Source organism: Phaseolus vulgaris, chromosome 3 (genome assembly GCF_000499845.2).
Source record: "Phaseolus vulgaris cultivar G19833 chromosome 3, P. vulgaris v2.0, whole genome shotgun sequence".
Taxonomy (NCBI): domain Eukaryota; kingdom Viridiplantae; phylum Streptophyta; class Magnoliopsida; order Fabales; family Fabaceae; genus Phaseolus; species Phaseolus vulgaris.
Genome location: NC_023757.2, coordinates 1,150,988 through 1,167,477, shown reverse-complemented (window position 1 = coordinate 1,167,477; position 16,490 = coordinate 1,150,988). Strand labels below are relative to the sequence as shown.

The window sequence follows — 16,490 nt, the reverse complement described above, 5'->3', positions numbered from 1 at the left end:
GATTGTTTCATGTCAGATACAGCTAAAACAACCAGAAACTCTGACCAGTGCTGCTGAGCTCATCCAAAATGTACTTTCTTGTTAAAAAAAGATAAATTTTATATTACACAATAAAAAAAAGTCCATTAAAAAAATGACACATTATTCAATCCAAAATAATATTCTTAAAGTTTCGTATCAAGAAATCTATAAATAATTTCCAGAATACCTAATTCAAAAATATAATTTTAAATTCACGTTCATGCGTAAGTTTGCCTTTTTTTTTTCTCTCTCCCTTTATGATCTTTCTCTAATCAATTTATGGCCTTAGCTATAACTAAATTCAATTATAAATATAATATTGGAATTTTATGTTTTTAGTAAATACTAATAAAAAAATTCAGCTAATAATAAAATCGTTATTTTTTAAACATAAAAATTTAAAAATATTTGTCCCTTAGACATTGAACAAATACAGTTGAAATTAAGTAGTATCACAGTAGGCGGCAAAATTCTCTTTATTAAACTGTTAATGAAATTTATAAATAAGAGATTTAATATAATGATATTACCATGACATTTTTAACCAATATTTTTTTAGAAAAAAAAAATATTAAGTTTCTTTTTTAATTACATTAAAACAACTAAACATCTTTTACCAATGAAAAATAAAAATAAAAATAAAAGATCATATGATTTCTTTGGGTTGAAGATACTTTCATTTGAATCCAATAAGCAATTTTAAGAGTTTTGAGGTTAATTTTTTTTAATTTTATATGTTGCAATAGACTATATATTAATCATACCGAAACATTATAAATTATAAATGAAGTGAAATTAATGAATCTAATTTAAAAAATCAAACATAGATATTAAAATTAAGTGCATTATGAAATGTCTTAGTAAAATAAAACCAATAATTTCTAAAAAATTAAGATAAATCTTAGAACTCTATTTAGTTGAATCATCTATTATTTCATTCAGACGATGTGGAACTCTGAAAGCCAATAAGTAGCTAGCCGAAAAAGGTTCATCAAATCAAAATGAGTAAACTCAACAAGCAAATGATAAAAATGTACGCCACAAAATCACTAAGATATCGCATTTTCTTATCAACCAACCACACTCTTTCTACCTTATCCTTTGATTCCTGTGATCCAAAACTATACAAAGTCCCTTCCACACCACTTTAAACTCTACTTCAAGAACCACACAACAGGGCATAGAAAAGCCATTGCAGCTTCAACACCAAAGGTTGGTTTACTCATATCACTTGCACTATTACACACTTGTCTCACTTTTTCCTGTTTCTATTGTTCAAGCAATCTTCAATATATATTCAGGGGTGTCTCACTAACTTACCATTCCTTCATTTTTGACAATGTTTTCTGATTTCAGAGAGAATGGCCATGGCTAGTGCAGCAACTCCAGCCACAATCACTGTTGTGGGCAGCTCCAGTGTTGGCAGCAGAAGAAGAAGGGAGAGGAGTGTGAACTTCATCAGAGGGGTGAACCATTTTGGAGGGTTGAAGGCTCAGAACAGTGTGACATCATTAGGGCTTCCTGTGTGCACTGAGCAGTGCTTTGCAAAGGTGGTGAGCTCATTGAAATATCCATCTAAGGGCAGAAGAGGAGGTGCTGCCTCCTCAACCTGCAATGCTGCTGGTGAGATTTTCCAAATTGCTGGCATCCTGAGTGGGCTTGTTCTTGTTGGGGTTGCAGTAGGATTTGTCCTTCTTCGAATTGAAGCATATGTGGAAGAGACTGAGTGAGAATTTCATGAACTTTTGATCACTATTTTCATATATGTATCCAAAAAAGGGAAAAGGTTGTGTCTTTATTTGTTTCTTGATATGATGTGGAACTGAATATATTATTTCTGGGCATAATAGTACCATATGAATTTATTTGGAGAGAAGAGTTGTACACAACGTGAACTGGTTTGTTACATGAAAACTTTATGGGATCTGTTTTGTGGACCTGGTATGGAAAAAAAAGCATGTCACCCTTTTGAGAATTTGGCAACAATTTGTTGCTTAAATAAGAAATCCACTTCTTTTGGCTTCGTAATTGTTATGAAAAAGCAGATTTTTCTTTGCATCTGTTACTGCACTGAAAACTGGAAAATAAGTTGTTTGCTAGAAATCAGAAGTTAGCACCTCCAGTTTGTGTTATCAGAAGCAAAAACGTTGCATATTTTTCCATTTCTGATGATTGAAAAAGGTTCAAGATCAGTATTATGAAACTATTTTAGTGAAATTTAACTGTCTCAATTCCCGGACGATTGCGCAAAAGATTCGAGTTTCTTTTGGATTTCCTTCTTGATCAATTACAACTGCAACATTATCATCATACTGAATTATTATAACGTTTTGAATTGAAATTGTTGAAAATCTCCCATCGACTATTAATTAAGATATTTCATCTTCTATAGAGGTGGATGCAATCTTCACTTTATTAATTGGTTTTATGAAGTTAGAGATTAGGATATTTAATCTTTTATAGATAAGTGCAAACCTTACCTTATAAACTGGTTTTATAAGATTGATTTATAGTTAAAGTACACTTCTTAATAGAAATAAATCTATTTTAGAAAAGGAGCATTCATCGTTGTATGCTACTTGTACTATTGAAAGAAACTGCCATATTATATAGCTGATGATTTTGTTGAGGATTATATCACAAGTTGCAAAATCCAACTTGAGACTTGGATATGGCATCTTTGTAAACCCAGTCTAGTATTTAGTACTCTACTCATTAGGTTAGTGCTTGCTCAATTTGAAGTCTCTTGCATATCATTATCAGGCCTTAAAAAATGTAGACATATCCTGCTTGTTTAACTCTGATAACTATGAATTGGCCTGCTTGAAACCTTCATTGATTAGAGTGTGTGAAATGAAACTCTTTGTGAAGCCTCTCATATTCAATCAACCCTTTTGTGATGAGACATTTTGTGATCTAAAAGGTTCTCCATATGTTAAATTGCTGCAGAGATCTAACTGCACTATAAATTGACCAATTCCCTTGCCTGAAAATCAGCCACTGTGTGTGACGGCTCAGTCTTGTCATTATCACTCACTATGCAGGAATCCATAGTTCAAAATCCATGTTTATATACATAAACCAATATCCTTGACAGTGAACTAAAATAGAAAGAATGAGAGCTTCAGTTAAATTCTAAGTGCATGTTTGGATTGAAGTTAGAAGAATCCTACAATACTTTTACTCTAGAAACAAAACTGGTGTGTGGAAATATATGTTATGAGTGTTCCGATAGCGGATGGTACGATAGGTCCAACAAACTCTCACTAAAATATGTTTTAAATGACTCTGATACCATGTTAAGAAGTGAACTTTAAGCCTAACTCAACTTCATAAAATCAGCTTATAAGATAAGGATTACACCCACATATAAAGAATAAAATATTTTAATTTCAAGTCGATTTGAGATCTTCAACATAAATCAATAATACCTAGAGAATGATTTTGAGTATTTGGATTTTCTATGAAGAAAAAGGTGTCCACAGCATCTTTCATCTTGAAGTTTTTTCTGAGGAATATTTTGGTATTGTGCAACAAGCCTATATTATTCCTGGTTTTCAAGATGTCATCAACATATAATACCAAAAAAAGGACAAATTTATTTGCACTGCTGAACTTGAAATATATGCAATCATTAACCAAATGTCTCAAAAGCATAAGTGATAGTTTGCATGCCATAGATTTTGAAACGTCTGAAACAGTGTTTTGGTTGCACCTTATAGTTTGTTTCATCAATTTTGCCACTTAAAACAACATTTTTACATCCATCTGGTGCTTGTCAAAATCAAAATCAGTCCATTTGTGTATCACCACCCCTGCAAGCAGGAATACTCAAATCCAGTGTTTTTTATTTTAATATCTATTTACAACTAATTTGTTTACCACATTTAGGTAATTTATCAACCACTGATGTTAACTTCTCATTCATGACATCAATTCACTTTTACATTGATTAACTAAAGTTGGTTAAAATCCAATTGAATCCCATGTTCTTCAAGAAATATAACATAGTCATCCAAAATTGCAATTCTGTGGGGATCTTTCTAATGACATCTACTATAAGGTGATTGAGTTTTAACTCCTTGAATATGAGGAATTTTATTTTTTTATCGACAATAACAATTAAATATAAAATGCGAACCACCAAGATGGTTGGTGGTTCAACCATTATCCAGAAAATTAATAATTAGATATTCAGAGACTAACACGAGACTAACACGAAACAGGACATAAAATCCTACCAATCTTCATTAGTCATGTTTAAAAGTGAAATTTGCTAATTTATAAGTATACACATTATTCCATCTAAAAATATTAGAGTTAAAAAAATTTAAAATTTAGATTTAAATCCTTGGATTTTCTTCACCTTATTATCAAATTCCAAGAAAGTTAGTCACTAATCACATTCAAACCAAAGGTACTTCCATCACTTCCAAGCAATATACAACACTGTTTTTTCTCTCTTTCAAACTCAACTTCCTCAAGAAATCTTTCGCCATGAATAGCTCACTTATTTTGAACTCCATGTTGATAAGAGCAAATAAAATTCCTTAAAAAACTTGGAAGAGATAAGAAGTATTATAAAATCCAATTTGTACACAGTTTTTTAATATGATTTTTCAGCAACCAAAGCTGCTTTTAATTCGTAAGAAAAAATGTTTTGGGCACAGATACCATATATTAGTTTGGAATCTACCTCTTTATTTCTACATTATCTTTAATATCAAAATTTGAGATAAAATATAAAAATATTTTATAATATAAGTAGATACAAATCTGTCTTATAAATCATAAATCAGTTGAATTTATTTTGTTAACGAATTTGTAAAGTTAAACTTAATCCAGTTATTTAACTTGATTTGAATTTTCCAAGATCAAAGGAAAGAGGTGTATATAATGTAGGGAAAAGTTTCTTCAGACTCTATAAGCAGTAAAAAATATACATTTGATACAGTTTATAATAATATAATAATATTTTAAATTAAAAAATAAAATATAAATTTATTAAATGTGAAGTGTATCTTTAGACAGTGGAGGTGAATACTGATTGGGTTATGCAGGAAGAAAGAAAATTCCAGAGTCCATTGTTTTTGTATATCTTTTAATATTTTAAAGAGAGTTCAGATAAGTTCAACTTCATCTTTTCCAAACAAAAGCACACAGATAGATAGAAAAGGTTATCTAAATCTCTTCATCAACTCACCGTCTTTCTCTTTCTGCATATAAAACCTCACCTCATTCTTCATCATCATCATTTGTACTTGGAAAGTTTCTAACACCACCAAGAAAAGATTAATCTAAACCAAACATATTATATTTTTCTCATCACCCTTCAAACAATCATCTGTTTAGGGCTTTAGGAGAAGATGTTTGAGCCAAGGGACATGTGGAGCAAGCTGAAGGAAAAGGGTGAGACCATTTTGTCTGGTGCTAGCAGAAACCCTTCTAAGGGGATTCTAGAAAAGGAGAAGAGATCTTCAACTGGGTTGCCTGTGGTGCCTTCTAGCCAACACATGCAAGTTCAAACGCCTAGGTTCATGTGTTCCGAGGCTTCACTCTCCATGCTTGTGGACTGCATCAGTGCTTGATGGATAAAACAATAATCATGTGTTTGGTTGGTGTTTTTGAGGTCTTAGTTTTAGCTTCAACGTGTTCATCTGAGTCATGTTTGATTTCATCTCTTGTTCCTTTTTTCTTGTCATCAAGTTTTCTCAACGGAAGAAGTGATATACATAAATAAACTATATGTATCTTGCTTTTCTAATGCATATATATTAACCTATAAGATTCCGACACTTCTTTTAAATGGGCGAACACACCGTACTTGTAGGACACCGAGTATGCCAATACTCGTAGGACATTTATTGGTGTCAATACTCGTAGGATATTTATTGATGAAGTGTTCAATTCAAAATATATTTGTTGGATTTTTTAAAATTCTAACACAGTTCTAACACAATTTTAAAAGGTATAAATACAATAATTTTTTAAAAACTCAAATTTATTGTATAAATTTTTATTATGATTATAAAAATAAGGAACAATTTTTTTTTAATCATTCATGAAAAATATCTTTCTTCTCTCAAAAGAATCTAAAACACACTTTTGCAAATAAATATTTATTTTTAATTTATATAATTCAAAAATTATATAATATATAGATTTGTGTTCTCGTGTCCTACGTATTTATGTGTAGGACACGTATTTATGTGTCCGTATCCGTATTCTACATAGATATTAACAATAAATAGTAGTGGTTTTTAGTGAAACAAAGTTATCTAGTTGGAGTTAAGATGATGAGTGTTAAAAATAAATAGTAGTTGTTTTACTGAAATTGAATTAGAAAGAAATAATGTTAAAAATTTGAGATTTGAACTAAAAGAGCTTTAAGAACTATTTTAAAAGATGATTGTAAGATTGTGTTCATCTCACAACAAAATTGATAGAAATTGAATAAGAGATAAATAATATTTTGAAATTGAGAAGGTAAGTGAATATAATTTTGAAATTTATAGGTAAACATTTTAGTAATAAAGAAGGTAAGTGAATATATAATTTTAATATATGATGAACTTTTAATTCAAAAGTACTACAAAATGGTATTTGTATTTTCTTTAAGAAATTGATCTTTTATACCTAAAAGGGTTTTTTAAATAAGATATAATATTTTTTAAATGACTTAAACAGGAGTAAGAATTTTGTCATAGATATAAACTGAAGAAAGAAGGTGGAAGGTGCTAAGAAAGAAATTATAAGGTTGTAACATGTAAAAGCACGTTTGGTCTGAGAATCAAATAGTATAAATTAGGACCACTGTGTTGTCTGTTTCATAACCATTTTTGTGGTTCTCACAACGTTACACAATAATATATATATATATATATATATATATATATATATATATATATATATGTCATTATTGACTCATTTCTGGACCAATGCAGCACGACAAAACCTAAAAAAAAATGGTTATTTGCTACTATAATTCTAAAAATTAATTTAGTGAGTAACCTATACTTTAATTTAATTTATTTTTGAAATGTTTAATTAATGAGGATTTTTGTAGGGATGAGATCTTATCTCTATCTCGTAACAGGTAAATATGTAACTACTATTCTAAATATTAATATAATATTTATTTATAAAATTAAAATTATAAAAAAATATTAATATCAAGAATTTAATGTTAAAATGACACGTATATTTTTTTCTTCAATGTTAAATATAAAAAAAAACTTATATAAAATTTAAAATAGAATACTAAATAATAATTTTATAAAACTAACTAACTATATTAAATAGTAAACAATTATATATTATTGAAATTCCATCACAACTATAACATTCATTATTTTGCGGCTAGTGTTGAGAAAACAATAACTTAGTGAGTGAAATTGGTGCATAAACATTAAGAGAGAACTGAAAAATCGCATGCAAGAAAAAAAAAAGATTATTTAAACAAAAGAGTAATTTTAGTTTATCTAACAAACTAAAAGTTTGCATTATTGAATACTCCAAATTAAGAGTGAGACATTGACAAAAAAAAATCAAACTAACAAATGAAAATATTAAAATGTGTATATTAAAATTGATTTAATTTGATCAAATTAAGATTTTGTATTTCCTAAAATACAACACATCATTTAAATCACTTAAAAAAAATGATATGTAATCATAGTTGTGAAGAGAGAAAAAATATTTTAGGTATATATGAGTAAACTTGGTTGATAGAGAGATTGAAAAGAGTTATGTAGTGAAAATAAAAATGTTTCAAACGAAACTAACCCAATAACCAAAAATAATAGTGAGAATGATTTTTTATTGTTTAGTAATTTTAAACGGGATAGAAACAAAAGAGCCATGTGTAATATATACACTTATTTTTATATTCATATCCGGTATAAAAAAATTAAATATTATCCATATACAAATTTATTTAGTATAAAAAATTCATGAATTTCAAGACAAAATTAGATAATACCCGTGTGAATATTTATTTCTCATCCTATTAGAGATCTCACATCAACTAGGGATGAAGACAATCTATTGTATATAAGTGAGTGTAAACTTCAACACCATGAGAGCCGATTTTATGGGATTAAGTTAGGCTTAAAGTCCACTTCGTAATATGGTATCAAAGTCATTTCAAGTCTATCATAACGAGTATTTGTTGGGTTTATCAGGCCACCCGCTATCGGGTCGTTATCGGACCACCCATAATATGTTATCTCACGCACGTGAGCTGTCACTCTCGGCTTAAAGTCCACCTCATAATACTTCCTTAAATTTATTTTTGTAAATAATTATTAATAATTAGGTCTAATTTTTTATGAAGTATTCCACGAGTCAAAGTAAGAAAATTATGAAGTGAAATATGCACCATTCATGGAATGTAATGTATGAATAACAAGCAGCCAAAAAACCTTCCAAAGAATATCCCACAATAGAGCATATCCAATTGATATTTGCCACTGTATCCAAGAGCTGCCAAAACATCTCTTATGCAACTTTCACACCTTCTTTCAAGAAACTTCCAGGCTCATTCTTCTCTCTAGTTCTATATAAACATCAACAGTTTTGCTCCAATCATCTACCATTTTTAAACACAAATTGAAGAGAGCTAAAGGGCTTATCAGTTCTTGCATTACATAGTTTTATCTGTGAGTGGTGAGGGAAAAATGTCTGCCATGGTAGAGGTGTGGAAGGGGGAGCTGACAAAGCTGAGAGAGAAAGCCTGCAAGACCCTCTTTTCCAAAGGCAAAGAGGGAGAAGGAGATGAACATGCAGTGAAGAATGAGGTTCTTCAGAAGGGGATGATCATGGCTGTTCATAGAGACACTACTATGTCAGAGGAAACAGTGTGTCTGCTTTTGGATAGATTTGTGCCATGCTGATGATTCTGTTTTGTGCTCAAAAAATGTTGTCTCTTTGTTCATGTTCTATATGATTTAGTTCATAGAAGTTTGTAATGGAAATGAGTGGTTGTGCAAATGAACAACTGGTTTCTCTAGTAGCTGGTTTTTTTGCTGCAATGCTAAAAGTGTTTATGGAAACCCTAAATTCAAGAATCTCTAGTTAAAAGTTGTACCATATCATTAATTATTAACCATTTCAAGAAAAAAGGGTTCTCCTTGAGTATATAATTTTACTATAATATTTATGAAGATCCATTTTTTAGTTCTGAAAGAATATATTTGGGATGTATAAGAGATAAAGAAAATTATATGTAAATATAATATCAAAGTGATTTCAATTATTGATGCTAGAAAAAAATAATGAAATCGTGCATATTTGTCTTTCTCATGTATTATTAGGATTTTGAAACAAACAAATAAATAACCCTGCAAAACATAATAATATATAATTGTTCGTGTAAGAAAATAAAGAAAAAATAAGTAAGATTTTTTCATATTGTTTTTAACTAGATTATCATATATGTCTTTATTGTCTTGCTTAAAAAATTAAATTTAAAAATATTGTAACAGAAAAAGAGTGAAAATAATTTTAATTAAAAAAATTATAAGAATAAAAGAAAGATTATCATTTCATTGTGTTTAATGTTTTGTTAGTAACTTTTTGTGAATAAAACATTTACACTTCTAAAATAATTTATTTGTTTATGAAAACTCATTGGATTAGAGAAACAAGATTTTTAAATCTTTATTCATAATTTTTATTTTACCGAATTGCTTTAAAATTTAGAGAGAGAAAATCAAGACCTAAAACTAGAGTTCACGGCCTAGTCTTAATTTAAAAAAATAAAATAAAATCAAAATATCTAAATTAATATATATATATATATATATATATATATATCTTTTCATTTAATAATGATATAAATATCAATTATTAAAGGAATTATGGGATGAGATAGATTGACTGGCAATATTCAAATGCTTTTTATTACGATTATTGATTCAAATACACAATTTAGAGAAAAAAAATATAAATCTTCATGTTCAATATATAATTATTCAAATTCTTATTACTTTAAATTTAAATTCATATTTTTAAATTTTAAATACAATCCATTTAATAGATTTGATTCAATATAAATTAGATATTTTTTTATTTTAAAAATTCAAAATCAAGTTATCAAGTAAATGTTGAAGTCTGTTTGTTTCTATTTTTTTATATATATATTTTTTTTTCTGCTTTTATTTCTTTTAGAGTTCAATTTGTATTATTCTTTCACAATCCTGTTATTAGGTTGGTTAATGGACTTTAACCCACTTTGAGGGTTCGATGAAAACAAATGAATAATTCTCTTCTCTTCACAAAAAGATAGAACACAAATTATGTTCACTTCATATTACACATGACAAAATGGCCAATGTTCTTCCCCTTTAAGTTTCGTGGTGTATAAGTACATCTATAATACAAGTGAACAAGATCATAAATAAATAATTTGGGTCCAACCTAATGAATCTAGTCAAAATTTTACTTGTTATCACTTTTATCCCCAGATGAAAAACCATGAACTCTTGTAAACCACTTTACAAGTTTCTCTGTACAAATATTTTGGAGAAAATTAACATTATGTGTAACTTGGCCCCTCAATGCTTGTTGATGTCATCTCAGACTTTGGATCTGTTACAATAGAGGGGTCCCATTTTTCCCACTCCATAACCTCCCTTCCATTTTTGAGAGCTTCATCAACAGTATCAGGTTCCAACCCATTAACCAGTGAAACAAAGAGGATTCGGTGAGTGAGAGAATGGAACAATCTCTTAAACTTGATAGCAATGTATTGAAAAGCAGATTGAGCTAACAAAGGGTTATTGCCATTGCCACAACCTTTCTTCATATTGTGACTGATAAATGGTTTGAAATCACTAAACCATTCACATTGTGCTAGAGGAATGTGTTCAATCTTTTCCTCAAGTAGATCAAATTTGGTGAGTACTAGGAGAAATTTTTTGTTATGGAAGGATGGATGTGCAATGATGTTTTCAAAGAGAGCCTTGGCTACCAACATTTTGTTGGTAGAAACCCCTTCACTGTCTGTAATGTACTCATCATAGTCAGATAAAGCAACTGAGAACATTACAACATCTGTGTCTTCAAACATCTCCAACCACTTGCACTTTGCTCCAAGGCTTTTAGGATGTAATCTGATCAGTTGGTATCTGTAAATGGAACATAAAGTGGGGTAAGAAATCACCTAACAAGTTAAAACAAGTAGCATAGCTAAATGTGTATGTATAATGTAAGTATTAGTTACTATATTCCTAATGAAGTTGGTGAGAACCTGAGAGAAGAGTCATGTTGATACTCAAGACACAAAGAGTCTTCACGGCTTAATCTGGGAAAAGAAAATTCCATTGAAGTGAGGCTGTTGGATAATGATATGCCCTCTGCATACAAGATGTCCATATCAGATGGCTCATAGTCTGTCCTGGAAATTTCAACAGCCTGCATGTGAGAGATAATGAGACTTTGATCAAAACCTTGTGTTCACTGATAACCAAATACCTTCACAATCAAAATGATTTATTCATCTACTGTGAGCTGAGACAATAAATTGTTCATCAGATCATTATAACTAAAGTTTATCACTTCAAGAAAATTTCACCACTGCTTAAATTCACAAAATCTCTAGTAATCAAGTTAACTGATTTAGATAGTCATGAACCTCATTGAAACACATAGCATTCAAAAGGGATTGAAAGACAACTATGCAAATTTATTGTCTAGTTTCATCATCTCATTATGTGTCAACTAATCAATGTTCCAAACTCCATGTTGAAACAGGTGGGAATAGAGGATATGAGTAAAAATTGAACTAAATAATCATATAGCTTCATTAATACTAGAGAATTTAAATGAATGATCTTTAATGTTCATGTGAAGATGAGCAGATGGACAACTAAGTATCAACTTACACGGTCCAAAAAATAGTTTGCACTTCTAGGTAGCATTTCTAGTTCATTTCGCCGCTCATACGTTGCTTGAATGGCTTTATCCTTCCACACACCTTCCACAAGTGGTCCATATTCACGTATAGCAGCAGGAAATATTGCATCCAGGTTACCGGAGACCATGTATTTGAGTAGCCAATCTGAGAAAGCTTTCAGACGTGGGCCAATGGAATAGGGTGTTGTTTCAACATCATCACTGCTGATATTCCCTGTTGCAAATTGAAATTAGTGACTTCACTCCATAGCACTAATCTCCAATCCAACTAATAGCAGACAAGCTTCTTCTATCATCTAATTAACAAGTGTCTACCATCTTTTAGGACCAATGTGAAAACATAAGCACAAAACTAAGATGAAAAGATTTCTATTAGAACTGAAATCACATTGCACATAGGCCCTTGATAAAGTCTAGAAAATAATGAAAGTCTGAAGAATAGTTCTGTATTAAATTACTAATACAAAATCAGATAGACTACATAGTTTACAACAAGGAAAGCCGTGCATTTATTGCAATCTGTAAGACCCAAACATAAATAGCTTAAGCATTTCTAGTTGAGAAAAGGGGGATATCATATCAAAGTTGGCAATACTTCTTCTCTTATTTTCAACATTGTTAAAGGAAGGTTTTATGGAAGACAACTTGCTTAACAGTCTACACTATCTAGAAAATTTAGGCAAGGGAAAATGTTCAAGAAATTGTTATCCCCTACTTCATCCAAAGTCCAAATAGAAATAGTTTATAGAAGGGAGAAACAATTACCTGATGAAGTGGATTCAGCCACAGGCCTTTTTCTTCTATTCTCCAACAAACTCTCTGTTTCAAAATTTGCACGCCCCTCCAGCAGTATACCAAGGTAGGTAAACAGGTTGCTTTGGATCACCAACTTGATATTTTGGAGCTCATTTTCAGAGAAAGGCACATTATACAGAAGCTTGGCCTAAGATAAAAGATTCTGTCTTTAGTGTCACTCAAAATGAAGGTTTTCATTAAAAGCATAAAGAATTATTCGAACAGCAGTCACATACACGCCAGAAGAGGAATGTAAACTCCAAACTTTGAAAAATTTCAACTTAATTTAACAAGAAATTTTGAAGGTATAGATGAAGCACTCAAAAGTTATCTGGACCTCATGAAAACTAGCAATGTAACCCACAACTCTATATTGATATGACACACATAGTCCATATTTTGATACTAAAAGGTAAATTCAAGAGCTGTAAATGAATTGGACTATCTCTCTGCATTTAAAATCACAGCAAACGCACTAAATTTACACGCGTTCTGCCAGTTCAGTAAGCCCCCATGCATACGAGTACATGAATCAAAGCAAAAAAATGAGTTTTCTCAAGGAGAAATCTACCTGTTTAAATATAGTAGATGCACCAGAATTGACAGAACCAACAAGTAGAAATTTGTGAAGTATTTTCCGAGGAAGACTGTCTTTGTTTGGTGTTTCACCTTCACAAGAAAGAGTTGCAGACCTAGAAGGAACTGGCAAAAACAGAATTGCACAAGCCAACCTTGTTCTGCGCTGCAAAAGGGAAATCCAAAAATATTGGTGAGCTGTTATTGCTATAAAAGCCAAACAATGAAATGAAACATGCATCTCAACACTGATCACCTTTTCCCATATACAGCCCCTATCATTCCTCTGTCCCTCTTCCCTGTATGATCCATCAGCATTCACCCAAAAGTTTGGTGTTCCCTCACATGGCACTCTAGCCAACTGCAACAATCAATGAAGCACAAAAGTTTGATTAACATTCTCAAAAATATGTGTAAGCAATAAAATATGATAATGTTCAAGACAACAACCTTCAGTACAAATAGCTCTTTTTTTGTAATCAGACGATCATTTATAATCACATTTGTGTCTCCATTGCTTGCATGCTTGTTCAAGCGACCCCCCACATCCAGCTGAGGACTGATAACCTCACTGGGTGGTCGACCTTCCTGTATAGTCAATCAATACAATAGATTAGAACTTCATTTGATTAAAAACTTTAATAGGGTTGAAGATTTAAAGATTCATGAACTAAATTTGGAAGTAAAATGAAATCACATTGAAGGGCATTGTTGGAGGAGATTCTACATGGACTAGAGATAAAAACATTTCATAGTATATAAGTGAGTGTAAACCTCGCTGGTCTTATAGCACTTAAAACCAATTCTAGAGATATCTCCACAAAAAACGTTTATAAGCTCTATTTGGTTTATTTGCTAAGCTTCTTCATGAATTTTACCAAAATAACTTCAATTCAGTTTGTCATTAAGTTTTATGGTCAAATTTAAGACATAACCTTTCAGATAATAATAAGAGCTTATTGAACATGAGCTTAATAAAGTTTTCACCCATAGGAACGACCTAAACAGATTGAATTAAAGTAAGTATTTGTTGAGATTAAGTTTTCACCTTTCCCCAAAGTCCTGATGCTTTATCATACCAATAGGATCCTGGTTTAAGTTGTTTTGGGGGATTTCGACAGTTTAGCAGCAACAAAAGCTGTTCCCGATTCAGAGGTTGCGAGTTGACAAAAACAAGCTCTGGTGGTATTTGATTTTCTTCACAAGACTTCTCATTATCCATGACTTGAGCCACAATAAACTCAGACAGCAACTGTTTCATAATCCACGAAGATTTCCCCAGTTTCCTCCTCTTGCTCTCATCAATTCTGTATCCAATGCAAGTCACACATTTTCTTCCCTGTGGCATGGACCCCATGGCTCTCACCACACAGCTGCGACAGTACTTTGCATTGCAGACAATGCAAACCTCCTTCGGTGTGAATCGGTTCCCCTTGAGGCACTTATAGCAAGAACCCTTCTTCCCAGGTCTCACTGCACATTCCATCACAGGAGCACTCTCAACCTGAGAATCACCAAACTCATCACTTTCACTCTCCAACATGTAGTTTGACTCAGGATCACAGAAGGTCACTGCAGAAACACGCCTCACATGCTTCGGACTTGTTGTTTGCTCTGCTTCTCCCAGAGAACAAATCCCATCAGAGGTGGCAGAAAAAGAGGTTGAACCTGAACCTGAACCTGATTCTGTGGTGTTAAGAAAGGCACCATCTTTATCACCGGGCACTTTCAAAGACTCCAAACTCTCATGCATGTCATCCCCATCAGTACCAGACAATAGTGTTGGTGAGTCATTTGCACCAGAATCCAAGCTTGAAGGGACAGCAGAATCTGCTGAACAAAGGTTCTGCTTCCTCTTGTAAAGGCTTTTGCCAAGAGGTTGGATTACTGGGACAGAGAAGTCATCATGAGAGAGAGCAGCAATGGTTGCAACTGGGATTTGGTCAATTTTGAAAGCAGGGATTTCAGGAATGGAGTGACAGAGAGGAGGGCCATTATACAGCATAGCAATGGAGTACTCATAGCTGCTGCTTATGCTGTCTTCAGTATCCACGGCAGCAACAGGCACAGAAGAAGGCATTAGCTTTCTCAGAAGAGAAGCCATTTCATGCAGTCCCAATTGAGGCCAAACCCAAAGAAAATATAGCACAGCAGCACTCACAAACTCTTCTCAAAAGAATCCTTTTTGGGGAAAGCCCATTTTCAAAGGAGGGAAATATGAGCACCCAATGAAGGAAAAACACAGAAATAAGGCCTCAGAACATGTGTGGAATGGAAGGAGGGTGTTGTTTTGGAAAGAGAAGAGAAGGAAAATTGGAAGCAGGAGAGAGAATGGTGGAATTGGAAGGAAGGAGAAGTGAGAAGTGAAGAAACTAAGGTTGACCCAAGTGAAAATAGTGACAAAATTATGGTTTAGTAAGCAGTGGACGTGTTCCTAACAATTCGAGGAAAATGCATGCTGACTCAGACTGCTTCAAACTACCGTGTTATTCCAACTACCTCTGTTGATACGTGTACTCTCACAGGGGTAGTACGACTTATACCACTCACTAATATTCGGTTACTGATAGTGACCTGATAAATTTAATAACCAATCATTGAATCTAATAACCAATGACTCTAATACGTGGAGTTTAAATCTAACTCAATCTCATAAAACTGACTTATAAGATGAGGTTTGTATCCACATATATTATGAAATTTGTTAATCTTTAATCAATGTAAGACGATTAAGGGTAAAAATATAAAGATAAAATAAAATATGTGATAGATAAAGAGGTTTTATTTTTATGATTACACCTTATATATAATACATCAATAATATAGTTTATAAAAAAATATATAAATAAATACATCAAACAAAATAAAATAAAGTAGGTAATTAATACAACACTTTTGATTGATACAAGTTATTTAACTTTTGATTTTTTCTTTGGTTTCCAATTTTGTCTGCATTTAACTAAATACAGAATGCAATTTCTTACACGTGAAACTCAATGACATTCTTCTACTTGTTATAAACTTGTATACATTGAAAAAGAGAGTACACAGTGATGAAGCAGATAATACGGTGTTTTATGACTAAATCTGTAAGTCAGAATGGAATGAGTGGAGTAGTAGTATTAGTATTTGTACTATTATTTAACTTTTCATTTATCATCACGTTTTCTGCTACCAAAACT

At 31.6% G+C, this 16,490-nt stretch overlaps 3 protein-coding genes and 1 long non-coding RNA gene across 4 annotated transcripts in view; 1 reads left to right on the top strand and 3 right to left on the bottom strand.

The window, feature by feature from the left end:
• Positions 1-16,490, bottom strand: part of LOC137806103 (probable CoA ligase CCL6) — a 45,166-nt gene that overhangs the window by 446 nt on the left and 28,230 nt on the right. The window lies entirely within an intron of this gene.
• LOC137806102 (uncharacterized) lies at positions 1,074-1,897 on the top strand. Its single transcript, XM_068606054.1, has 2 exons — positions 1,074-1,233; positions 1,378-1,897. Exon 2 carries the CDS (start codon positions 1,383-1,385, stop codon positions 1,749-1,751), a length of 369 nt encoding a protein of 122 aa, XP_068462155.1. The 5' UTR covers positions 1,074-1,233; positions 1,378-1,382; the 3' UTR covers positions 1,752-1,897.
• LOC137806105 (uncharacterized) lies at positions 5,266-6,392 on the bottom strand. Its single transcript, XR_011080302.1, has 2 exons — positions 6,264-6,392; positions 5,266-5,800 (listed from the first exon to the last, which is right to left on the bottom strand). It is a non-coding gene; the product is annotated as an uncharacterized lncRNA (long non-coding RNA).
• Positions 10,295-15,693, bottom strand: LOC137806101 (extra-large guanine nucleotide-binding protein 1-like). The gene is made up of 8 exons (XM_068606053.1): positions 14,357-15,693; positions 13,759-13,896; positions 13,565-13,669; positions 13,304-13,474; positions 12,703-12,880; positions 11,907-12,151; positions 11,273-11,436; positions 10,295-11,150 (listed from the first exon to the last, which is right to left on the bottom strand). Exons 1-8 carry the CDS (start codon positions 15,410-15,412, stop codon positions 10,559-10,561), a joined length of 2,649 nt encoding a protein of 882 aa, XP_068462154.1. The 5' UTR covers positions 15,413-15,693; the 3' UTR covers positions 10,295-10,558.

Bases quoted from the DNA above. Each gene is read 5' to 3' on its own strand.
- LOC137806101 (XM_068606053.1), bottom strand. From the start codon at position 15,412: ATGGCTTCTCTTCTGAGAAAGCTAATGCCTTCTTCTGTGCCTGTTGCT. The intron at 13,475-13,564 runs GTGATCAGTGTT...TCCCTTTTGCAG, and splicing joins GGGGCTGTATATGGGAAAAG to CGCAGAACAAGGTTGGCTTG. The intron at 11,437-11,906 runs GTAAGTTGATAC...TCTCACATGCAG, and splicing joins CAAACTATTTTTTGGACCGT to GCTGTTGAAATTTCCAGGAC.
- LOC137806102 (XM_068606054.1), top strand. From the start codon at position 1,383: ATGGCCATGGCTAGTGCAGCAACTCCAGCCACAATCACTGTTGTGGGC.